At 44.0% G+C, this 25,543-nt stretch overlaps 1 protein-coding gene across 5 annotated transcripts in view; it reads left to right on the top strand.

Moving 5' to 3' along the window:
• WARS1 (tryptophanyl-tRNA synthetase 1) overlaps positions 1–25,543 on the top strand; it is a 48,335-nt gene that overhangs the window by 1,654 nt on the left and 21,138 nt on the right. For all 5 annotated transcript variants that reach the window (XM_010353646.2, XM_010353649.2, XM_030929868.1 and 2 more), the window contains 5 exons: positions 6,499–6,672; positions 14,576–14,789; positions 15,836–15,944; positions 23,111–23,230; positions 23,807–23,989. In XM_010353646.2, the coding sequence (XP_010351948.1) occupies positions 6,562–6,672; positions 14,576–14,789; positions 15,836–15,944; positions 23,111–23,230; positions 23,807–23,989 (737 nt within the window). In that variant the 5' untranslated portion in view covers positions 6,499–6,561. The remainder of the gene's footprint in view (positions 1–6,498; positions 6,673–14,575; positions 14,790–15,835; positions 15,945–23,110; positions 23,231–23,806; positions 23,990–25,543) is intronic.

Genomic DNA, 25,543 nt, shown 5'->3' with positions numbered 1-25,543 from the left:
TTTTACTTCTTCCATTGACTGAAAGTTCAGGTAATTCACTGCTCCCATAGGGAATAGAGATCCTGACTGAGCAGTCGCGTGCTTGGATTCGTAGCTTGCCTCTCAGCACTCTCATGCTGTCTGTCATAGTTTTCACTGATGCAGCCTCCTTCTGTGCTCAACATCAGAACGTATTGTCATTCTTATTGTGACACCCCAAAGTGTCTAGTGCCCGGCTTCATATAAATTAATGTCTTTGCCTTTTAAGATAATGTTCGTTTGTTATTTGGAGGGGAAAGCAATCTTTCTTTTAGTGTTTTTTTTTTTTTTTTTAAAAAGTGGAACATAATGGGTCCCAAAAGGTGTCAAGAAATCCTTGCTCTAAAGAAGTCATTTTCTTGTCCTCTGGGAACTTGCCAGTCCAAAGGCATAGTCACTTACACTCTGGGGCCAAGATGTAAAGGATGGTACTCCACCTCCTGGTGATATTCCAGGGATTCAGAAACACTCCTGGGCTACATTTTCTTCTCAGCTGCTCCAGAATTGGCTGTCTTGATGCCACCCTTCCCCAGATTGCAGAATCAGTGTGTTGTGATCTTCTCTGTGAGATGATTTTGATGCAACCCAAGTCTTTATCATGTTGTTCTGTTAAACAATTCTGTAATTCTTTCCACTCCTCATCCCAATACAATACCCAGTTTCTTTAAGTGCCTATTATGCTCCTCCACAACAGTGGAAAATTTCACAATGAGCACAAGACTCAAGTTCTTGAAAAGGGGGTTGGGGGTTAATTCTCAAGAGCCTTTTTAGCTTTCTCCTTGAAGGTCTGCTGTGATCTGCTTTGGAGTAGGCGGTTTTGCTCTTTACACGCCCAGTACTTTTGTTTAGGGAAGATAATAGAGTACTTCACTGGTTATAACTGCATTTCTTTGTTTCAGAGTGTAGTATTTGTTAAACAGGTAAATCTAATTCTCTTAACAAACACTTAATATTCTATTTGCAATTTATTTGGTAAACACTGAAGACAATGGTCCTTAACCTTTTGGCATCTCAGCCTCCTTTGGAAAGGTAACGAAGCCAGGAGACTCTGCTCAAAACCATGCACATACCAATGTACTTGCAAGCATTAATGTAATTTCAGATGTTCATGAACTCCAAGTTGAAAAACCTCTGAAGTTCAACTCAATTCTGAAAGTCAACAAAGAAATAAAAGAGGATGTTGATAGGTAGGGGGAAGAAGAACATTTACACAATAAATGGAATAAACTGATAAATGCATGAAATGAGGAAGATGGTAGTTCCATTCTTCTTGTCCCTGACCACACAGAAAGTTGCATCATACACACACACACACACACACACACACACACACACACAGACGATTTCAATAGTGTGGATGATTCCCACACAAAATATATGCCTTGTGATCATAATCAGTTTGCTGTTTCCTCAGTCTAATTTCATTCCCATGTGCTGCTTTTTTTTTTTTTTTTTTTTGAGACAGAGTCTCTCTCAGTCACCCAGGCTGGAGTGCAGTGGCACGATCTCGGCTCACTGCAAGTTCCGCCTCCCAGGTTCACGCCATTCTCCTGCCTCAGCCTCCCAAGTAGCTGGGACTACAGGCACCCGCCACCACGCCTGGCAAATTTTTTGTATTTTTAGTAGAGACGGGGTTTCACTGTGTTAGCCAGGATGGTCTCGATCTCCTGACCTCGTGATCCGCCCGCCTCGGTCCCATGTGCTTCTTAAATGGAGTTCTGATATTTATAGACACGTGTTTTTCCCTGCAACAGGGACCCTAAATGCAAGTCCAGTTTATCTAGCTGATCCTCTAGCAAAGACACAGTTATCTATTCTATTGCAATGGGAGATTGGCTCTCCTGGGATCACCCAGGCATTCTACCTGGCACTTTCTCCAGGAATTTTTAAGAATAATTTTTATACTTGATTAACTTCAAAACCTTACTGCTGCTGCTTTGTTGCCTTCCATGCAGGGCACTGCTTTTTTTGGAAGGACAGGGTAAACCAAAAGGAATTCCAAAAATAGTGACCAGGATGGTGGGCAGATGTTAACAGAGGGTGAAGAAACCAGACTAGGGATGGGAGACCTGGAGAAGACCCCAGGAGACCAGCCTGGCTCTCCACAGATCTGGGAAGGCTCAACTCAGTACCAGTACATTAAACAAGAGGCCAACTAAAGTCCAGCTGGGGGAATCAGACTTCAACTGGAACAAGTAAAGACATTCTACAGATAAACCTTAGAGGAAAAAGTTGAACTAGATGACTAAGGAGATTCATTCACTAGGTAAATATTTTTTGATAAGCTGTGTGCTAGGTACTAGAATTACACGGAAGAATAAACCCAGTGCTTACCTTTTCTGTCTGCTGGGGAAGACATGAATAACTAAACTGCAGTGTAAGTACTTTCATAAAGTTACTAAAGGAGTGTTTGGGGATCACAGAGGATGGAGCAACCAACTTGGTCCCAGAAGCACAGGTGTCAGGAGAGGCTGTGAAGAGCTGAGTTCCAATTGGAAAGAATCAGCAGAGTTCAGGCAGAGAAGGGTGTGAGACATTCAGGCAGGCAGGCAGCAGGGAGCTGCAGGGATTCTGAGAAAGCACATGAGCGAGGGGGCTTGGCAATCAGATTCTGCTTAGCTACTCCCTAGCAGTGGAGCCGTCAGCCTCTTGTCTGCTATTGCAGGGTGTATAGAGTAACACCCAACTTTGAGAGTTGGGAGAATTCAGGATAAGTATCTGGACATGATGTTTGATGATTTGTGGCTAGAAGTAATTTTCATGAGTTTGACTGTTATTTCATACGGGCAAAGACCTTAGAGAGAAATGGATGACGACTGATTTGCTCAGCTTGTTGCTGGGGAGGGAACAGGAGAGTCTGGGAGTTCTCCTGTCTAGCCCTAGGCAGAGGGTACTTCTGCATTCCTCCCTAAACTGGATGCTTTCTTGTCTGAGCCAGTTATCTCACCAAACCTCCCCTTCTGGGAATTGAGGTGGTTCTCATCAAGGAAGAGAAAGAAACTGGCTGCTGTCCTATCCTGGTGTTCAGTGTTATACTTTCATTGACTTAAATAAATTTTGATTTACATACTTTTTTTTCAATTTTTTTTTTTTTATAAAAAATTTTTGGAGAGACAAGGTCTCACTATCCATGTTACCTTTCACTCGTGTCACTCGTGTCCGTGTGAAGAGACCACCAAACAGGCTGTGTGAGCAACAAGGCTGTTTATTTCACCTGGATGCAGGTGGGCTGAGTCCGAAAAAAGAGTTAGCGAAGGGAGGTGGGGTGGATTTGGGTGGGTAAAGGAAAATTACAGTCGAAGGGGGTAATTCTCTGGCGGGAAGGGGCGGGGGTCACAACATGCTCATCCAGGGAGCTTTTGGGCCAAGATGAGCAAGGAGAAGGAATTTCACTAGGTAATGTCATCAGTTAAGGCAGGAACAGGCCATTTTCACTTCTTTGGTGGTGCAGTGTCATTGGTTAAGGCAGGAACTAGCCATCTGGATGTGTACGTGCAGGTCACAGGGGATATAATGGCTTAGCTTGGACTCAGAGGCCTAACATTACCCAAGCTACTGTTGAACTCCTGAGCTCAAGCAATCGCCTCGGCCTCCCAAAGCACTTGGATCGCAGGTGTGAGCCACCTCTCAGGGCACCCATGATTTACATACTTTTTGGGATTTTTTTGGTTTTGAGACAGAGTCTCTCTCTCTCTCTGTTGCCCAGGTTGGAGTGCAGTGGCGTGGTCTCGGCTCACTGCAACCTCTGCCTCCCAGGTTCAAGTGATTCTCATACCTCAGCCCCCCAAGTAGCTGGTATATGCCACCATGCCCAGCTAATTTTTGTATTTTTAGTAAAGACAGGGTTTTACCATGTTGGCCAGGCTGGTCTCTAACTCCTGACCTCAAGTGATCCACCCTCCTTGGCCTCCCAAAGTGCTGGGATTACAGGCATGAGCCACCACACCTGGCCAATTTACATACTTTTTTTTTTATTATTGAGACAGAACCTCTCTGTCACCCAGGCTGGAGTGCAGTGGCATGATCTCAGCTCACTGAAACCTCCACCTCCCAGTTTCAAGCAATTATCCCACCTCAGCCTCCCAAGTATCTGGAACTACAGGTGTGTGCCACCATGCCCAGCTAATTTTTTTGTATTTTTATTGGAGATGGGGTTTCACCGTGTTGGCCAGGCTGATCTCAAACTCCTGACCTCAGGTGATCCACCCTCGACCTCCCAAAGTGCTGGGATTATAGGCGTGAGCCACCACGCCCGGCCAATTTACATACTTTTACAGCAAATATTTAACAAAGGATAGGATAGAGTAAAATAAATGACACCACAAATGTATGTGTTTGATTCATAGAGATAAGTCATTTGTAGGATAATGGTTGAAAGTGTAGGCTCTAGAGTCAAACTACTAGAGTTTATAGCACACCTCTGCCATTTCCTTGTTAACGTGGGCAAGCTTTTATTTTATTTTATTTTTATTTTTTACAGACAGGGTCTTACTCTGTCACCCAGGCTGCAGTAAAGTGGCACAAACATAGCTCACTGAAGGCTCAAACTCCCGGGCTCAAATGATCCTCCCACTACAGCCTCCCAAGTAGCTGGGATTACAGGCCCACCACCATGCCCAGCTAATGTTTTTTTTTTTCTCATTTTTTTGTAGAGTCTCACTATATTGCCCAAAGTGCCAGGATTGCAGGTATAAGCCACCATGCCCAGCCGTGGGCAAGTTTTTTTTTAACCCCTCTGTGCCTCATCTTTAAAATGGAGATAAGAAATCTATTTCACAGGACTGCCGCAAGGCCGAAGTGAATTGATACATACATATAAGGTGCTTAGAACAATAACAGGTACAGAGGTGTTCAAAGTTAGCAGCTCAGGCACTAGCTTTGTCATTTTCCTTCTCCTCCAAGGTTTTACAGCGAGCTAAAATGAAGCTGGAGTTCAGCCAGTCTTTGAAACCCCAAGAAACACAGAAATTTAATAACAGTACTCGTAACATAGTTACATCTTGCTTTACAGTTTACAAAGTGCTACCGTGCCTTTTTTCCTCATTTTGTTCTCATAAGAGCCTGGGGTAGAGGAAGAAGTTCCTGACGGTGCCATTTTATAGGTGAGAAAACTTGACACTTAGAGGAAATGATTGAGCCAAGAAGGGTTTGATGGCAGCACAGTCTCTGTCTGCCCTGTCCTCACCTTCTGCAAGGGTAATAGTGAATCATAACTAATAAGAGGTACAGACACACCTTCTCCAAAGGTTTATAGTTAAATAAGGCAGCATGTGGAGACTGGAGACAGTCCTTACCCCATGTGGAACCTAGGACAGGTAAGGCCCTGTCCTCCACCCCAGAGCTCACTTTGAGAGCAGCTGGCCAGCAGTGGAAGACATTTGCTCAGCGATATATTAGTTATGGGTCCAAAAGCCCAAGAATTCATTCCCAAGGTAATTAAGATAAAGAGCAAATAGAGGATAGGTGCCTTGGCTCACACCTGTAATCCCAACATTTCCGGAGGCTGAAGCGGGAGGATCACCTGAGGTCAGGAGTTCAAGACCAGCCTGGCCAACATGGTGAAACCCTCCCTCTACTAAAAATACAAAAATTTGCTGGGCATGGTGACAGGCAGCCTTGGGAGGCTGAGGCAGAAGAATCGCTTGAACCCCAGAGGTAGAGGTTGCCGTGAGCCGAGATCGCGCCACTGCGCTCTAGCCTAGGTGGCAGAGCGAGACTACATCTCAAAAAAAAAAAAAAAAAAAAAAAAACATAAAATAGTAATTTGCCAGAAGTTTTTGGCACTAGTGAACTTAGGTTTATTAAAACACATTGGTATTGGCCGGGCGTGGTGGCTCACGCCTATAATCCCAGCGCTTTGGGAGGCCGAGACAGGCGGATCACGAGGTCAGGAGATCGAGACCATCCTGGCTAACACGGTGAAACCCCGTCTCTACTAAAAATACAAAAAATTTGCTAGGCGTGGTGGCGGGCGCCTGTAGTCCCAGTACTTGGGAGGCTGAGGCGGGAGAATGGCATGAACCCAGGAGGCAGAGCTTGCAGTGAGCCGAGTTGCCCACTCCAGCCTGGGCAACAGAGCAAGACTCTATCTCAAAAAAAAAAAAAACACATATTGGTATTTAGACCCTGAGCAAACAAGAGTCCTCCAGTGCTCTGGGCACTGGTTGGGACACAGGGGGCATCACCAGGTGCAAACTTGATCTTGACTAGGAGGCCCCTCTTTTGCAGACCTTAAGTTAGTAAATCCTAGCCACTCCTTTAGTCTTCAGCATTGGCATTTGATGGTTTTCCTCTTCTTCATGGCCCCAAATTTCTGCTTCTCTTTTTATTATATTATCCACGTCCTTTATTGTAACTCACCTCACAACCTTTTTGGAAAAAAGGACTCTACGGGAAAGGAAAAACAACTGCGATGTTTTGTTATTCTCTCATTTTTCTTCTCTCTCCTTCCCCGTGCCCCCCGCCCCACCCCACCACCAGTCTTGACTGTCTGCTGAGCGAAGCCTCTGACCTCAGGCCGGCCGTGAACGTAATTCCTGAGAGATGGCAAGCATGCCCAACAGCGAGCCCTGTGCCTCTCCGCTGGAGCTGTTCAACAGCATCGCCACACAAGGGGAACTCGTGAGGTCCCTCAAAGCGGGAAATGCATCAAAGGTACATGATTTTGCTGGATTCTCCACGAAGGCAGCTGAGCTTCCCAAGTCTGTAGGGTTGTGTTACTCTAGAATAGGTGGTTTCCTCAATGACTGAGGTGTTTTGGTTATAATTTTTTTTTTTTTTTTGAGAAGGAGTTTCACTCTTGTTTCCCAGGCTGGAGTGCAATGGCGCAATCTAAGCTTACTGCAACCTCTGTCTCCCGGGTTAAAGCGATTCTTCTGCCTCAGCCTCCCAAGTAGCTGGAATTACAGGCATGTGCCACCACAACCAGCTAATTTTGTATTTTTAGTAGAGATGGGGTTTCATCATGTTGGTCAGGCTGGTCTCAAACCCCTGACCTCAGGTGATCTGTCCACCTTGGCCTCCCAAAGTGCTGGGATTACGAGCATGAGCCACCACGCCAGCCTTGGTTATCATTTTAAATGTATTTTTCCCTTTATCAACATTGGGATGCCTGTGGTCTAAAGAGTCAGGGGTTCTCAAAGCCTTTGTGAAGTACAGTGGCCCTCCAACCCACCTCTCCCTATTTCCTGCTCAATTCTTTTAGCTGATCTTTTGGTTATGTACGCCCCGTATCTGTAAATATTCTGCTTATTGTATTGTTCCTTGTTGATTTTCAAGTTGGGAACTTTCAGGTGGAAATGAAGAATTCGTACTTCCACAACCACTTGCCATCCAGGCAGTCTCCCCGTCTGTATTGCGGTTGTAGTTAGGTCAGTATCTGTACACTGACATTATTATGACCATGGAAATAGACGTGGACAGCTGAACCATCAAGGATAGAATGAGTACTCGCACTTTCTCGCCCAGCTTTTGTTTTCTCTGGAGTTAATATTTGTCTTAATATCTGTTTGCTTGACTTTTATGGCAGTGATACTAATGATAATGTATCTCCAAGCCCTTTCCCTGTCCAATGAATCTCCTTTCAACACACATCAACTAGTCTATCAGGTTCATCTTTTTGAGGAGATCTCTCCCAAAACCTTCTGCCTGCTTCTGTCTGGACTGGTGACTCTTGCGTCCTACACTGCCCATCTTGGCGTCTTTCTTCACTGTTGACCCAGGGGTTTCTTTCACCCCTGTCGATTGGGTGCCCCGTTTCCTGCTCCTGCGTCTTATTCCTCTTTGCTTTACTCTTCGGGCAGAGCAAATCTTCCAATTGTTTCTGAAAAAATACTGCAAAGGAAATATTTCTAGGGGGATCTTGCCCATCTGAAAGTGTATGTATTTTACCTAAAATGTGATTGATAGCCAGGCTGGGTGTAGGGTTCTAGCATGGAAGTGATTTCCCCTGGAAATGCTGAAGCCACTGATCTACTGGCACCTGCTTCTGGGCTTGCTGCAGAGAAGTCAGCTGCGATTCCTTTGTTTTTTCTTTTTGGAAGTTGGCAGGATCTTCTTTGTTCCAGTGGTCTGGAATTTCATGGCATGTGGGCTCAGTATGCCTTTCTTCCCCGCCCCACCCCCCGACCCCGCCCCGCGAGATGGAGTCTCACTCTGTCACCCAGGCTGGAGTGTGGTGGCACAGTCTCGGCTCACTGTGACCTCTGCCTCCTGGGTTCAAGCAGTTCTCCTGCCTCAGCCTCCCAAGTAGCTTGGATTACAGTTGTGTGCCACCAGGCGCGGCTAATTTTTGTGTTGTACTAAAGATGGGGTTTCGCTGTGTTGGCCAGGCTGGTCTCAAACTCCTGACCTCGTGATCTGCCTGCCTCAGTCTCCCAAAGTGCTAGGATTACAGGCGTGAACCACCACACTCAGCCTGCCTTTTAGACTAGAAACTCATAACCGTTAATTCTCAGAAATCATGATTTCTTTGATCTCTTCCATTTTTTCTCTTCACAGACTTTTTTTTTTTAATTCGGAGACTGTTTCTCTGATTTTCTAACCCTCCAATTTTCCATTTCTGTTGTCATTTTTAACCTCCAGGAGCATGTGTGCTCCCTGTAGTTTCCTCACAGCACTCTGCCCTGACTTACAGTACAGTGCCACCCTTTTCTCTCTGAGATCTTAATGGTAGTTTTCCATAAGTCCTCTACATCCTTTATAATCTCAGTTTCTTCCATCTTAATTTGTTTCCTACCTGCTTTTCATATTAGAGGTAATTCTCAAATGTTTGGTGTTTCTTGGCTGTTTGCTTGTGTTTTGGGGGGTGCACTAAAAACTGCTGGATGTACTTTTCATTGGGGAGGAGCTTATCAACATGGGTTCCACTTCCTGGAGAGTGATCAGGCTGCTCCCCTTTTGTTGGGGAATCTTTCGTGTCAAGGTCTTTAGATGATCTTTTTTTTTTTTTTTTTTTTTGGAGACGGAGTCTCGATCTGTCGCCCACAGGCTGGAGTGCAGTGCTGCCATCTCGGCTCACTGCAAGCTCCGCCTCCCAGGTTCACGCCATTCTCTTGCCTCAGCCTCCCAAGTAGCTGGGACTACAGGTGCCTGCCACCACGCCCAGCTAATTTTTTTGTATTTTTAGTAGAGACAGGGTTTCACCATGTTAGCCAGGATGGTCTCGATCTCCTGACCTTGTGATCCGCCCATCTCAGCCTCCCAAAGTGCTGGGATTACAGGCGTGAGCCACTGCACCCGGCCTAGATCTTTTCTTTAGTTAAGTGAGTTTCCCTAGAGAGAGCTCCCCCAGTCCACTGTTCAGAGGGGGTGAGTCAGCATTCTACAGCTGAGTGGGAGAGAAGGGCTGGGCTGTGGGATCCTTCCCTGAAGCTCCCTATTCTCTGTGTGCTGCCGGTGCCCCACCTATGCAGATTGTCCCCAGTCTGGGGACCTGTAACTCTGTCCTCTCTCGACATGAAACCTTGGAATGGAGGAGGAACTATGACACTCCCAAGGGGGTCTCAATAACTGCTTCTTGAAGAGACTTCAACCAGCACTCCTGTTTTCATAACCCGCTTTCCCCCAACTCCTGTAAGCGCCCGAGGTCACTAAGGTCTGAACCTTTGGGCGATTCCGTAGCAGTGTATACTCGATCTCGTTCTGGTATTTCCGCGGTGTCTTAGCATTTGTTTTTCTCTCATGCTGTTAGGCACTGGTCATTCATCAGCTCTTCAGCTTCTGAAACCTTGTTGCTGTTGTCCTCTTCTTGTTTCCTTTGTCCTTGTGGGATTATGCTTTAAAAAAAAAAAGGCCGGGCGCGGTGGCTCAAGCCTGTAATCCCAGCACTTTGGGAGGCCGAGACGGGCGGATCACGAGGTCAGGAGATCGAGACCATCCTGGCTAACACGGTGAAACCCCGTCTCTACTAAACATACAAAAAACTAGCCGGGCGAGGTGGCGGGCCCCTGTAGTCCCAGCTACTCCGGAGGCTGAGGCAGGAGAATGGCATAAACCCGGGAGGCGGAGCTTGCAGTGAGCTGAGATCCGGCCACTGCACTCCAGCCCGGGCGACAGAGCGAGACTCCATCTTAAAAAAAAAAAAAAAAAAAAAAAAGAAAAGTCTGTGCTTTTGTTGTAGTAGATTTCAGAAGTATCATCATCAATATGCATCTTTAACTAGAACATAAGCATTTCATTTCCTTCCGAGGTGACTCCACTCCTTGGTCCCCCAGCTTCTCCATGACTTCCATCACTTCCCTTTTTTTTTTCTTTTTTTGAAGCAGAGTCTCACTCTGTCGCCCAGGCTGTGCACTGGCACAGTCTCAGCTCACTGCAACCTCCGCCTCTTGAGTTCAAGCGATTCTCCTGCCCCAGCCTTCTAAGTAGCCTGGGACTACAGGCGCCCGCCACCACACCCGGCTAAATTTTGTATTTTTAGTAGAGACGGGGTCTTGCCATGTTGGCCAGGCTAATCTTGAACTCCTGACCTCAGGTGATCCGCCCGCCTCAGCCTCCCAAAGTACTGGGATGACAGGTGTGAGCCACCACGCCCAGCCCAGCTTCTATCACTTTCAACTCCTGTTACCTGTTATCTTTTCAGACACCTTGCTTGTCACCAGATGGTGTCAACCATCTCACAGTCCCCAATAGTTTACTTTGACTATTTGGGACCCTGATTTAAACCATTATTTGTGTGTGTGTGTGTGTGTGTGTGTGTGTGTTTATTTTTTGAGACAGGGTCTTGCTCTTTCCATGTTGGACTGCAGTGGCGCAGTCCTAGCTCAGTGCGCCCTCGAACCCCTGGGCTCCCACCTTAGCCTACCAAGTTGCTGGGATTATGGATGCAAGCCACTGCACCCAGCTCATATTTTAAAGGAAATAAACAGTACTGACAGAAAGTAATGTCAAAAAAAAAAGAAGTTACTTTTTCACAGAAACAGATTTACTCACCAGGTAGGGCTCAAAAGATTAAACCAAGTTGTTTTAAAACAAAAGTATAAAATAAATAAAAGACCCAGTGGGGTTATGTAAGCCCATCATTTTGGGAAGTTGACAGTGATATTTTTGTCCATTAATATCAAATTTGAATAACACTTAGTAAATGTTTTTGGTTTGTAATTCTTAGTGACTGCAGTTATGTTCATTATTTTAGTCAACTTCATACATTTTTTTTTTTTTTTTTTTTTTTTGAGACGGAGTCTAGCTCTGTCGCCCAGGCTGGAGTGCAATGGTGCGATCTCGGCTCACTGCAAGCTCCGCCTCCCGGGTTTACACCATTCTCCTGCCTCAGCCTCCCGAGTAGCTGGGACTACAGGCACCCGGCACCTCGCCCGGCTAGTTTTTTTTTTTTGTATTTTTTAGTAGAGACGGGGTTTCACCGTGTAGACCAGGATGGTCTCGATCTCCTGACCTCATGATCCACCCATCTCGGCCTCCCAAAGTGCTGGGATTACAGGCTTGAGCCACCGCGCCCGGCCCATACATTTTATAATAACTCTTCCAAGTGTGTCATTTGACTAATGCAGTTAGCTGGCACACATTAAAGACATCAGAGGTTACACAATGACACCAGAGTTAAGTGATGAAAAGTTCAGAAGTACATTTGTATCTGACCCTGAAATGTCTTGGTAGTAGAAGCACTTGATGTTTTGGAAATTTAAAAAATTAACTTTTAGCAAAATAGTTTGAACCACACTGGGAGTGCCAGTTCTCTGAGAGGGCACCACCAGCTCTTCCTTGGCCTGCCGTTTATCTAGGCCATGGACCTCGACGGTCTTTTCTGCTCCCGTGTATCTAAAGAATAAGATCCACGTCCTTCAGTAGCAGCAGCTCATTAGAGCGGTGAGTTTCCTAGGGAGGAATAAGTCGGAATCTGAGGGGAAGTAGTTTGAACGGGACTGAAGAAACAATGCTAGGTCTTAGGTATTAAGAAAGAAAGCAGAGCCTTTTTCTTCTCCTTTTTGTTTAAGTAACTTCTAAAATCCAACTATACCATTCATACAGAAAAATATGCTAATCATAAGCAGGCACCTCACTGAATTTTCACAAAATGACCACACCTGTGTAACCATCACCCAAATCAAGAGCAAGCATAGAGCGCCTAGAAGCCACCCTCACGCCCCTCAGCCTCTGCCATGACTCCTCCCACCAGGAGTAGCTCTACCTGTGTTTGAACTGTATGTAATCAGGTAGTATATAGTTTTGTGTCTGGCTTTTTTTTTTCTGAACATCAGCTTTTGGCCAGGCTCTGTGGCTCATGCCTATAATCCCAGCACTTAGGAGACCAAGGCAAGAGGATCGCTTGAGGCCAAGAGTTTGGGACTCACAACATAGTGAGACCCTGTCTCTACAAAAAATTTAAAAATTAGCCAGACATGGTGGCATGGTGGTACACGCCTGTAGTTCCAGCTACTCAGGAGACTGAAGTGAGACCCTGTCTTTAAAAAAAAAAAAAAAAAAAAAAAAAAAAAAAAGGCCGGGTGCGGTGGCTCAAGCCTGTAATCCCAGCACTTTGGGAGGCCGAGACGGGAGGATCACGAGGTCAGGAGATCGAGACCACCCTGGCTAACATGGTGAAACCCCGTCTCTACTAAAAAAATACAAAAAACTAGCCGGGCGAGGTGGCGGCGCCTGTAGTCCCAGCTACTCGGGAGGCTGAGGCAGGAGAATGGCATGAACCCGGGAGGCGGAGCTTGCAGTGAGCTGAGATCTGGCCACTGCACTCCAGCCTGGGTAACAGAGCGAGACTCCGTCTCAAAAAAAAAAAAAAAAAACTGATGTTCTGGGGTTTTTTGGGGGTAGGAGTCTCACTTCATCACCCAGGTTGGAGTGTAGTGGCACAGTCTCTGCTTACTGCAACCTCTGCCTCCCAGGCTCAAGCAATCCTCTCACTTCAGCCTCCCGATTAGCTAGGAACACAGGTGTGTGCCACCGTACCTGGCTAATGTTTTCCATTTTTGGTAGAGACGGGGTTTTGCTATGTTGCCCAGGCTGGTCTCAAACTTACGAGCTCAGACCATCCGCCCGCCTTGGCCTCCCAAAGTGCTGGGATTACAGGCATGAGCCACTGCACCCAGCTAACATCAGCTTTTGAATCCTGTTTCAGTGTCCTGGTTCAGACACTGATTAAGACTGATTATAAGAAAATAGACAAGGTGAGCCTGCTTGTCTTATTTCAGTGCTATTCCAAAATGCAGATGGTCCTTGAGCAGGGACATTGGTTAAATGTTTGACTTTCGCACAGCCTCCTAGTTACAAGCAGAATTAGACCAGATAGACTATGAAATGTCAACAAAGCTAGTTATTAAGGGATACTGACCGCAGTGTACTTCAAACCAAGGTAAGCCTTCCCATAGATAATTGGATAGATTATAGGTACTAAACTTACTTTTTGCAAGTACTGAGCCTAGGTGCTACAGAAGTGAGATGGGTGGAATATACTTACCTGTCTAACCTGGGCAAACATCTCATCTATGAATTGTATCTATTGGGTTACTGATTCCACAAATCTGGCTCATTTTAATGATGAGTCTCAGATAATTTTGTAGTTTGAAACACAGATCACTCCAGAATCGCAATCCTGTATGGCCCAGGTGCTGTATCTGATGGAACTGTTATCTCTGAATGGAGGTTGATGTTTATAGAACATTCTGTATATGGTAAAAGGAATTTAAGGAGATTTAAAAGAAAGAATGTTCTGTATAAACTATAAGTGGAAATGTTTGTATTTCCCTTGGTAAGCAAATTGGACTGTGTATATTCTTTGTTTGTGATCTAATCCAGCAAGGCCAATTACCAGAATAGAGCTTTAGGGCATAGCATGACTAATGGGCTTAATTGGGCCTGCTTTTCTAAACTCCAGGCTTCCAGGGGTGGCCACTATGGACTCCTGCAAAAGAGTCTTTAATAGACTTCCAGACTACCCAAGGGTACATTTTACCTTTGGTTTTTTGGTTTTTTTTTTCAAGATAGTTTGGTAAGACTCTAAAATGTGGTGATATAACTATTTCCCAATGAATCCCTCCTTAATTTATAACCTGAGAGCCTACATTTTTTGTCCTTACTTCTATCTGTTTTAGTTGCTCTTACTGTCCTTAGTGTCATCATTGGCTAAGTTTCCATAAATATTCATCTCAACCTGTGTGGAATGTAAAAACTAGTTCCAACGCAGAACTCCAGGATACTCAGTTAAAGGAGCTTGTCACACACATTCTCTGGCATCAGTGGTGTTTGAGAAATCTCTAGTATATGAACTTTGTCATAAATGACAGTGTATGTTGTGTCACTGCTACTGTCCCAAAGTGTTCGTGGTAGCACTAGAATAACAGATGAAAATGACGTGTTTTTGAGCCGATGACTTGCTGTGATTCTATGGGTAAGCTCCTTTACCTCTCTGAGTCTCAGATTCTTGAGCTGGAAAAGGACGGTGACAATGGTGACTGCCTTGTAGGGTTGTGACACTAACTAATATAACGTGTGTGAAAGCATTTAACATAGTGCCTGCCATAGAATAGGCATTCAGCAAATATCAGCGATTAGTAATGTTTTTAGCCATCACTTTTGTTTCCTTTCTCAGGATGAAATTGATTCTGCAGTAAAGATGTTGCTGTCGTTAAAAATGAGCTACAAAGCTGCCATGGGGGAGGATTACAAGGCTGACTGTCCTCCAGGGAATCCAGCACCTACCAGTAATCATGGCCCAGATGCCACAGAAGCTGAAGAGGATTTTGTGGACCCATGGACAGTACAGACGAGCAGTGCAAAAGGCATAGACTATGATAAGCTCATTGGTACGTCCTCTGCTTTCTTCCCAGAAAAAGCTTCAACTTTTAGAAGTGGTCCCATTGAGTTGATTCCGTTGATGTTTTTAAATTTTGAAGTAATCATAAATTCAGTGAAGCTTCAATGCCAAGTAAAAATGGATCCTAAAACCTTTTGATTGTGCATTATATTCCCAAAGGATTATTTTAAAATAAAATAACAAAATATATTTCAAAATAATGATCTATAGTAGACAGCTTAGTAGAAGCTTTTCCCCTTTTTTGAGCACTTCAGAACTTGGGAAAGGTCTGTTGAAGTGGCCGTTTATAACATTTAGTAGCTACAAGTCAATCATAGATTACTTAGGTTTTACCTCCAGTGATACTGACTATGGACCTAGAAGGCTGGAAGTCAGCTTAAGAGCGGTGACTTCTCACAGCGGACCAGTTCTCAACATCAGGCCCTTCCTTGAGGGCCTTCCTGCTCAGGAAAGACTGTTGCCATTCCATTGAAGTCTTTCGCCTGAGATCATTACTAATTGTCAGAGAAGAAACAGAACTAAAATGTTTTCATCTAAGTCAAAGCCATTTTCCATGATTTGAGTATAGACTATCAATCTATCAATGAGGGAAAATTCACTTAAAGACAGACATTAATTCAGTTCAACAAATAAAGAGTGTGAGCAATCATGGTTGCCAATGAATATAAATTTTACCTTAATAAATAAATATATATACATATATATATACATATTTATATATGTTTATATTTTATTCAAAAGTTGCTAGCTGGACTGCATTGTGGGTATGTTTCCCATCAGAATCCAGTCTCAGGCAAAACAGCATTTTGTGTTGTAATTTATTTCCTGTTTTGTTGGTTGTGTTGATCTCAGCTGTTGTTTTAATACAAAGACCTTTTACTTTATGTTGGGGGTAAGGACCTTTAGCAGAAGGCCTAAACAGGTTTGTGTTCATTAAGATTGTGCATGGATCACTCACTTTTCACCTTCATTTCAGTAATATCTAATCACTAAACCTCCTGCCACCTAAGAAAGTCATCTCTTCCTTTCTTCCAGTTCGGTTCGGAAGCAGTAAAATTGACAAAGAGCTAATAAACCGAATAGAGAGAGCCACCGGCCAAAGACCACACCGCTTCCTGCGCAGAGGCATCTTCTTCTCACACAGGTCAGGGGCTCTTCACCACAGGCCTTCTCACCTGTCCTCTTCTTTTAGTTCAAAAAGTCACAAGACACTCCCTTCATAAGCCACTTGGTACTGTGGGAAAGTGATGGCCAGCTGTCGGAAGACTGACACCCATCTTCTGTCCTGTCAGTAACCCACTGTGGGATCATGCTTGTCCATTCACCCTCAGGCTCTTAGTTTTTTCATTTGTAGACTGCCTACCTCACAAGGTGGGAATCATATTAATAGCAGATGAAATTCTTCCCAGATTACTTGCTGTGAATAAATTATAAAATGTCATGAAAACAAAAGAGAATAATAAGTCCAAGTTCAGCATTTCCCACACGACAAACAGTAGGCTTCCTAAAATTCCAAACCCTCTTCCTCCTATTGTATCAACTTGCTCATAAATAATATCAAAAGACGAACCAACAGAGAATGCATGGAACAGATTATCTGTACCTTAGGCCGTAAATTCCATGCAGATAACATCAAGATGTGGGCAGGTTCCAAAAGAGTTTGTGCCTCTCCCAACCTACAGTTAATCTGGGTTGAGGCAGCCCCATTTTTGAAGCTGCGTCCATGGAATTTATGATCTGAGGTAGGATTGTTCTGTTCTACTGGCGCGTCACGGTTACAGGAGAACACCCCCAGGACAGAGCCCAGCAGTCTGCCCAAACACTTCAAATTCTACCTGCAAAGAGCTCCAGGCCTTGCTCAACCCACTTTCTGGGCAGATTATAATCAAAAAGTTTTCCTTAATTCACATACTATAAAACTCACTTTTTTAAAGTATACAACTAAGTGGGTTTTAGTATATTCACAAGGTTGTGAGACCATCATGGCCATCTAATTCCAAAACATTTCATCACCCCAAAAGGAAACTTCTACCCATTAACCCCTTTATGCCAGAAGTTGCAAAAATTTTTTGTGAAAAATCAGACCTTGGCAATCACCTTGAGCAATAAGATATAAATAACTCCCACAAGTTTAGCGTTCCAATTATGGAACACTAGGTGTAAATGGGTTAACAGTCATTCCCCACTTCTCCCTCCCCACTGGCAACCATTAGTCTGCTTTCTCTATATCTAGATTTAGGCATTTCATATAAATGGGGTCATATAACATGTGGCCTTTTGTGTCTGGCTTCTTTTACTTGGCATAACATTTTCAAGGTTCCTCCATGTTGTAGCATGTATCCATACTGGATTCCTTTTTATTGCCAGATAATATCCCATTGAATGGATATACCTCATATTTTGTTTATTCATTCATTAGTTGATGGACATTTGAGTTATTTTCACTTTTCGGTTATAAGCAATGCTGCTCTGACCATTTGAATACAAGTTTTTGGGTGGATATATGTTTTCAATTCTCTTGGGCATATACCTCAAAATAGAATTAATGACTTATATAATAATTCCATGTTTAACTCTTTGAGGAACTGACAGACTTTTCTACAGCAACTGTATCATTTTACTTTCCCACCAGCAACATAGGAAGCTTCCCATTTTTCCACATCCTCATCCACTCTTGTTATTTTCCATGTCGTTGTGTTTTATAGCCATCCTAATGGGTGTGAAATAGTATCTCATTGTGGTTTTGGTTTGCATTTCCCTAATGACAAGGATGTTGAGAATCTTTTCATGTGCTTATTAATAATTTTTATATCTTTAGAGAAGTGTCTATTCAGATCCTTTGCCTACTTTTTAATTGTGGTTTTTTTTTATTGTTAGCTATAATAGTTCTTTCTATATTCTGGATACTAGTTTCTTATTCATATATTACTTGCTCTCATTATATAGGTTGTCTCTTCACTCTACTGATAAGTCCTTTGAAGTATAAAAGTTTTTTATTTTCATGAAGTCCAATTTATTTTATCTTTGATTGATTGTGTTTTTGGTGTCATATCTGAGAAACCACTGACCAATCGAAGGTTGTGAAGATTTATAGCTATAGTTTCTCCTCAGAATTTTGTGGTTTTAGCTCTTGCATTTCAGTTTCTGATCCTTTTTGAGTTAATTTTTGTTATTTGTGAGGTACAGCTCCAACTTCATTCTTTTGCTTGTGGGTATCCAATTGTCCCAGCACTCTTTTTTGAAAAGACTATTCTTGGCCAGGCGCAGTGGCTCACGCCTCTGATCCTAGCACTTTGGGAGGCCGAGATGGGCGGATCACGAGGTCAGGAGATCAAGACCATCCTGGCTAACACGGTGAAACCACATCTCTACTGAAAATACAAAACATTAGCCGGGCGTGGTGGTGGGCGCCTGTAGTCCCAGCTACTCGGGAGGCTGAGGCCAGAGAACGGCATGAACCCGGGAGGTGGAGCTTGCAGTGAGCCCAGACCTCACCACTGCACTCCAGCCTGGGCTACAGAGCAAGACTCCGTCTCAAAAAAAAAAAAAAAAGAAAGAAAAGAAAAGACTATTCTTTCCTTACTGAATCTTTTGGCATTTTTGCCAAAAATCAGTTGGCCATATATTTAAGGATTTCATTCTAGACTCTCAATTCTATTCCACTGATCTACATGTCTATCCTTATGCTAGTACTACATAATCTTGATTACTGTAGCTCTGTAGTGAGTTTTGGAGTTAGAAAATGTGAGTACTCAAACATGGTTCTTTTTCAAGATTGTTTAGGTATTCTAGGCCTCTTGCATTTCCATATGAATTTCAGCTTTTCCATTTCTGCAAAAGCAGCAGCTGGGATTTTGATAGGGATTGCACTGAATCTGTAGACTCATTTGTAGAGTATTGCCATCGTAAAATATTAATTCATCTAATCCACGAACATGGGATGTCTTTTCACTTCTTTCATTTCTTTCCTTGATGTTTTATAATTTTCAGTGTATAGGTTTTGCACTTCTTTGGTTAGATTTATTCATAAGAATTTTTATCTTTTTAATGCTATTGTAAATGGCATTTTCTTAATCTCATTTTCAGATTGTTTGTTGCTACTATATAGAAATACAACTGATGGCCGGGAATGGTGGCTTACGCCTGTAATCCCAGCACTTTGGGAGGCCGAGGCGGGTGGATCACTTGAGGTCAGGAGTTCGAGACCAGCCTGACCAACATGGTGAAACCCCGTCTCTACTAAAAATACAAAATTAGGCAGGCGTGGTGGAAAGCGCCTGTAATCCCAGCTACTCAAGAGGCTGAGGCAGGAGAATGGCTTGAACCCAGCAGGCGGAGGCTGCAGTGACCGGGGATCGTGCCTCTGCACTCCAGCCTGGGCAACAGAGTGAAACTCTGTCTCAAAAAAAAAAAAGAAAGAAAGAAATACAATTGATGTTTGTGTATTAATCTTATATCCTGAAATTTTGCTGAGTTTATTAGCTCTAATGCTTTTTCTCTTTTTGCTGATTCTATAGGATTTTCTACATATAGGATTGTATCTCCTATGATTAGAGACAGTTTTACTTCCTCTTTTCCAATTTGGATTTTTTTCTTTCCTAATTTCTCTGACTAGAACTTTCAACCAACTAAGCTAACCGGCCAACAACCTAGAACTTTCAATAGGATGTTGAATAGTAGTGTAGAAAGTGAGCATCCTTGTCTTATTCCTGATCTTAGGAGAAAAGCTTTCAGTGAAGACCGAATATACACCATTTAGTATAATGTTAGCTGTGGGCTTTCTATATACCCTTCAACATGTTAGTGGTTTTATTATGAAAATATGTTAGATTTTATCAATTGCATTTTCTGTGTTTGTTGAGATGATCGTGTGGGTTTTGGCCTCTGTTCTATTAGTATGGTGTAGCACATTGATAGGTTTTTGTGTGTTGAATCAACCTTGCATTCCTGGAACAAATTCCACTTAATCATGGTGTTAAAAATCAATTGATAGGCCGGGCGCGGTGGCTCAAGCCTGTAATCCCAGCATTTTGGGAGGCCGAGACGGGCGGATCACGAGGTCAAGAGATTGAGACCGTCCTGGCTAACACGTTGGAACCCCGTCTCTACTAAAAAAAATACAAAAATCTAGCCGGACGACGTGGCGGGCGCCTGTAGTCCCAGCTACTTGGGAGGCTGAGGCAGGAGAATGGCATAAACCCGGGAGGCGGAGCTTGCAATGAGCTGAGATCTGGCCACTGCACTCCAGCCCGGGCGACAGAGCCAGACTCCGTCTCAAAAAAAAAAAAAAAAAAAAAAAAAAATTGATTTTCAATCATGGTGTATAATCCTTTTTATATGTTGCTGGATTTGGTTTGTGAGCTGCTGAGGATTTTAACGTTTGTGTTCATAAGGGATATTGGTCTATAGTTTTAATGTCTTTGGTTTGGTATCAGAATAATACTGGCCTCATAGAATGAGTTGGGAAGTATTTCTTAGTGTTTTTGGAAAAGCTTGGGAAGAATTGGTGTTAATTCTTTTTTGAACATTTGATAGAATTTACCAGTGAAAATGGGGTTTTGGGCTTTTTTTTGTAGAAATTTTTTTCATTACTAATTCAGTCTTTTTGTTTGTTCCAGATCTGTTCATATTTTCTATTTCTTCTTGGGTTCGTTTCAGTAGTTTGTTTCTAGGAATCTGTCTATTTCATCAGGATTATCTAATATATTGGCATACAGTTATTCATAGTATTCCCTTATACAGTAATCCTTTTTATTCCTATAAGATCAGTAGTAATGCCCCTTCTTATATGCCTGATTTTGGTAATTTGAGTATTCTCTTTTATTCCACCCCCCCGACACACACACACCCAGTCACTTTGGTTCAAAGTTTACTAATTTTATTGGTTTGTAGTCAACGTTTTTTATCTTAGCATTGCATGGTTCTTCTCACTGCCTTTGTGACTTATTTATTGACTGCAGTATAGTAATCCTGTAGCCTCTTGGCTTAGGAAAGCATAGGACCTGAGGCATTTGCCCATTCTCAGATTTCATACTGCTCCTCTGTCTGATTTTGTCATCTGTAAAATTAGAGATTAAATGAGATCTACCATGCACAGTCAAGCTTCAGGTGGTGGGCAGGTGACTGGGTTCCCTCAGTAGCTGAATGAGCCTCTGCTGGAACCCATCCTCATAAAACAGGAGCTCAAAATTGGAGCCCAGTAAATTGCTGCACACTTGTCAGAAGCACCTCACCCCAGGACCAAGCACACAGTGAGTTCTCAGCTGCTCCCCATAAACACAAAAAAAGCAGCTCGTAGGACAACTGCATTTTTTTCTCTTCTGTAAGCCCATAAAAGTTTAATTTGGTTAGTTGTGAGAACCAAAGAAAGATTCTTTCCTTCCAAAATTATAGGTTATTTTCTTTCCTTGTTTCTTTTTTTTTTTTTTTGAGACGGAGTCTCGCTCTGTCGCCCAGGCTGGAGTGCAGTGGCCAGATCTCAGCTCATTGCAAGCTCCGCCTCCCGGGTTTACGCCATTCTCCTGCCTCAGCCTCCGGGTAGCTGGGACTACAGGCGCCCGCCACCGCGCCCGGCTAGTTTTTTGTATTTTTTTAGTAGAGACGGGGTTTCACCATGTTAGCCAGGATGGTCTCGATCTCCTGACCTCGTGATCCGCCCGTCTCGGCCTCCCAAAGTGCTGGGATTACAGGCTTGAGCCACCGCGCCCGGCCTCCTTATTTCAAAAGCAGTATGTGAGTATTTCATGGGAAAAAAATGAAAACTAAGCCCAAAAACCAGAACACCCACAATTGTATCTGTCCAGAGATAAGCAATGGTGACCCTTGGCTTGGGGAATATAAGGAGAAGTCACTTTCAGAATACCGTTCTCTAGATTCTCCTACCCAGACCTCTGGAAAAGGTAGTTATTCATCTTGTATCTGGGGACACATTACCCAGAAACAAAGGACATTCATCCTGGCGTGTTGGTTTCCCACCCTGCTGAACATTGGAACCCCTCATGGAGCTTTTTAAAAATACACATTCCCGGCTGGGTGCAGTGGCTCACACCTGTAATCCCAGCACTTTGGGAGGCCAAGGTGGGTGAATCACGAGGTCAGGAGTTCGAGACCAGCCTGGCCAACATAGTGAAACCCTGTCTCTACTAAAAATACAAAAAATTAGCTGGGCGTAGTGTCGGGTGCCTGTAATCCCAGCTACTCGTGAGGCTGAGGCAGGAGAATCGCTTGAACCCAGGAGGCGGAAGTTACAGTGAGTAGAGATCGTGCCACTGCACTCCAGCCTGGATGACGGAGTGAGACTCTGTCTCAAAAATAAATTAAATAAATAAATAAATAAATAATAAATAAATAAACAAACAAACAAACACAGTCCCAGAGAGCGCCTCAGATCCATTGAATCAGTCTCTGGAGGTGGGGCGCAGGCAGCTGTCATTGGAAGCAGCCTGGTGGGGAGGGGGATGACTCTAGAGTGACTTGCAGATGAGGATACCTAGTCCCAAGCTGGCTGAGGGGCCTAGATAGATCTCCAACTGGGGACATGACCTTTGAACTCCCAGAAGAAAATTCTTACTTTCCCTACTAAGCCAGGACTGTCTGGTCCCATGCAGTTTGCCTGGTCTTGGTCTGAGAGTCCTCGGGGCTAGGTGATTCTGAGCGAAGATCATATGGTATTGGCCTAGTGTCCCCAGGGAAGTGTACCAAGGTCACAGTGTGTCAGCACTGATGTTTGGAGGGATTCCAAGAATCCCAGTAACTACACAGCTGGATCCATCTTTTCAACACATTATTCCAAACCTACACATTTTTTTTTTTCCCAGACGGAGTCTCGCTCTGTCACCCAAGCTGGAGTGCAGTGGCGCAATCTCGGCTCACTGCAAGCTCCGCCTCCCGGGTTCACGCCATTCTCCTGCCTCAGCCTCCCAAGTAGCTGGGACTACAAGCGCCTGCCACCATGCCCAACTAATTCTGTGTATTTTTAGTAGAGACAGGGTTTCACCGTGTTAGTCAGGATGGTCTCAATCTCCTGACCTCGTGATCCGCCCGCCTCGGCCTCCCAAAGTGCTGGGATTACAGGCGTGAGCCACCCCGCCTGGCTGCAAACCTATACATGTTATCTTTTAAAACACTCACAGGAGAAACTATTTCAGTAGAAGTTTCCTGTCATTTTTATATCATAAGCACCAAAGGTAACAGACTCTAGTTATTCATGTTGTTTTGTCTCTGTCTATATTTTTCATTTCCAAAAGTACACTAGTGCCTTGATATTTTTCTCAGAAAATCACAGTCTTCCTCTTCTCCTTTTTCCTTTAGAGACATGAATCAGGTTCTCGATGCCTATGAAAATAAGAAGCCGTTTTATCTGTACACAGGCCGGGGCCCCTCTTCTGAAGCCATGCATGTGGGTCACCTCATTCCGTTTATTTTCACAAAGTAAGTATTGGATCTTATGTCTTTTCTTACTCTCAGTGAATTGAGAATGTTGCTTATAAACCATGTTTAGAACTGACAAGATCATGCTAGTTCATTTGCTGAGCAACCAAGATACCAAGAGTTGGCATGTTTTTGGCTTCCATTCACTTTGTTCCTGGGCTCACTTTAGAGGACTATGGGATGATGGGGAGAGTGAAGCTCTGGAGTCAGCCAGGCCTGCTCCTCTTCTCATCCTGCTCCCTGTCCGCGTGGCCGTGGGCCGGCTACTTCTCTGAATCTAAGTTTCCACATCTGCAAGATGAGAGTGAAGATATCTACCTCATAAAACTATTGTAAGGCTTCAAAACAAAGTATGTAGAGCAGCTAACACAGAGCATACAGGGCCATCTTGGTCAATAAGTGGTAGTAGACCTTATCATTATCCATAATCAAATTCATATCATGATTCAAATTGTGATTTTGTAGGCAAGGAAGTTTTAACATACATTGTAAGTAGGAACTGTATTTTCAGATGCACGATGGCATTCCTCCACAGGGGGGATGAGACATTAGCTTTCTTCCCCTGTGTTTCTTTAGGTGGCTTCAGGATGTGTTTAACGTGCCCTTGGTCATCCAGATGACGGATGACGAGAAGTATCTGTGGAAGGACCTGACCCTGGACCAGGCCTATGGCTATGCAGTGGAGAATGCCAAGGACATCATTGCCTGTGGCTTTGACATCAACAAGACTTTCATATTCTCTGACCTGGACTACATGGGGTAAGGAGAAAACATCTGGCTGCCTTTTCAGTATGTAGAGGTGGATGTCAAGTTGTCATGACCACAGCTAAATTCGAAACACCTGAAATGGTCTTAAGACCTGGTAAATGTTCTTCTTCCTTTATTAAATGCTATGAGCGGCCAGGCATGGTGGCTCATGCCTGTAATCCCAGCACTTTGGGAGGCCAAGGTGGGCGGATCACAAGGTCAGGAGTTCAAGACCAGCCTGACCAACATGGTGAAACCCCATCTCTATTAAAAATACAAAAATTAGTCAGGTGTGGTGGCACGCACCTGTCATCCCAGCTACTCAGGAGGCTGAAACAGGAGAATCGCTTGAACCCGGGAGGTGGAGGTTACAGTGAGCCGAGATCGCACCATTGCACTCCAGCCTGGGTGACAGAGCAAGACCCCGTCTCGAAAAGGAAAAAAAAAGAAAAAAAAGCTATGAGCTGGTTTATTGGTTTTATTTGCCAATAATTTTGAAAGTAAAAAGCTGTGTATATAAATAGAAAGGATTAAGTGATATCAGTATCTTAAAGACTCAATTATTCTCTCCATTATTACATTTACAAAAATTTAAAATATGGGCTCAGCCGCAGCATGATGGCATCTCAGATTTTCATCCTCATTTGTGCCAGGAAGTCCTGCCTTGCCATTTCTCACCAAGGATAGTCAGGCTTCCAGAGTTATGTCTTCCTCCTTTTCAACGCACCTTTTCCTCACAGAGAAAAGACTCAGTGGTTACACAGTTCCCTCAGTCTAGTTCTTTTAATCAGCCATTTAATAAACCAAAATATTTCATTCTGAAAATCCTTCAGGTTTCATCCCAAATGAATACCAAGAAATGTGTTAGAAAGATAAGACTTTGGTCAACCATTACAAGAAGGATGCTATCTAGCTCAACAGATATTTCTTGAGCACCTAAGTTGTGGTACTCCCCTAAGATAAGATACTCTCCTAAGTCATGGTACTCCCCTAAGGCGTGGTACTCCCCTAGGGCGTGGTACTCCCCTAAGGCAAGGTACTCCATTCCCCTAAGACGTGTTACTCCTCCCCTAAGGTGATTCCCCAGGAGGAGTGCGTTCATTGCTGTGCTCCTGCAGCCCAGGTTGGGCTCTGAGCAGGCCCTCCCATGTTAGCTCACCATCAGAGAGCAGGCTGAGGCAGGATAAGAGAGATACTAGAGGGGCAGGTGAGCATTGAGCACAGGCGGACTTGCTTAGAGCTCCATCCCCAGGACGTTCCCTTTTATAATACCTTAAAATTGAGTAGTAGCAGCCAGGCGCAGTGGCTCACAACTGTAATCCCAGCACTTTGGGAGGCTGAGGTGGGTGGATCACAAGGTCAGGAGGTCAGGAGTTCGAGACCAGCCTGGCCAATATGGTGAAACCTCGTCTCTACTAAAAATACAAAAATTAGCCAGTTGTGGTGGCGCGCTCCTATAGTCACAGCTCCTTGGGAGGCTGAGGCAGAAGAATCACTTGAACCTGGGAGACGGAGGTTGCAGTGTGCCGAGATCATGCCACTGCATTCCAGCCTGGGCGACAGAGT

Source organism: Rhinopithecus roxellana, chromosome 5 (genome assembly GCF_007565055.1).
Source record: "Rhinopithecus roxellana isolate Shanxi Qingling chromosome 5, ASM756505v1, whole genome shotgun sequence".
NCBI lineage: Eukaryota > Metazoa > Chordata > Mammalia > Primates > Cercopithecidae > Rhinopithecus > Rhinopithecus roxellana.
The sequence above is the reverse complement of the archived record's forward strand: the minus strand, read 5'-3'. Positions and strand labels throughout refer to the sequence as shown.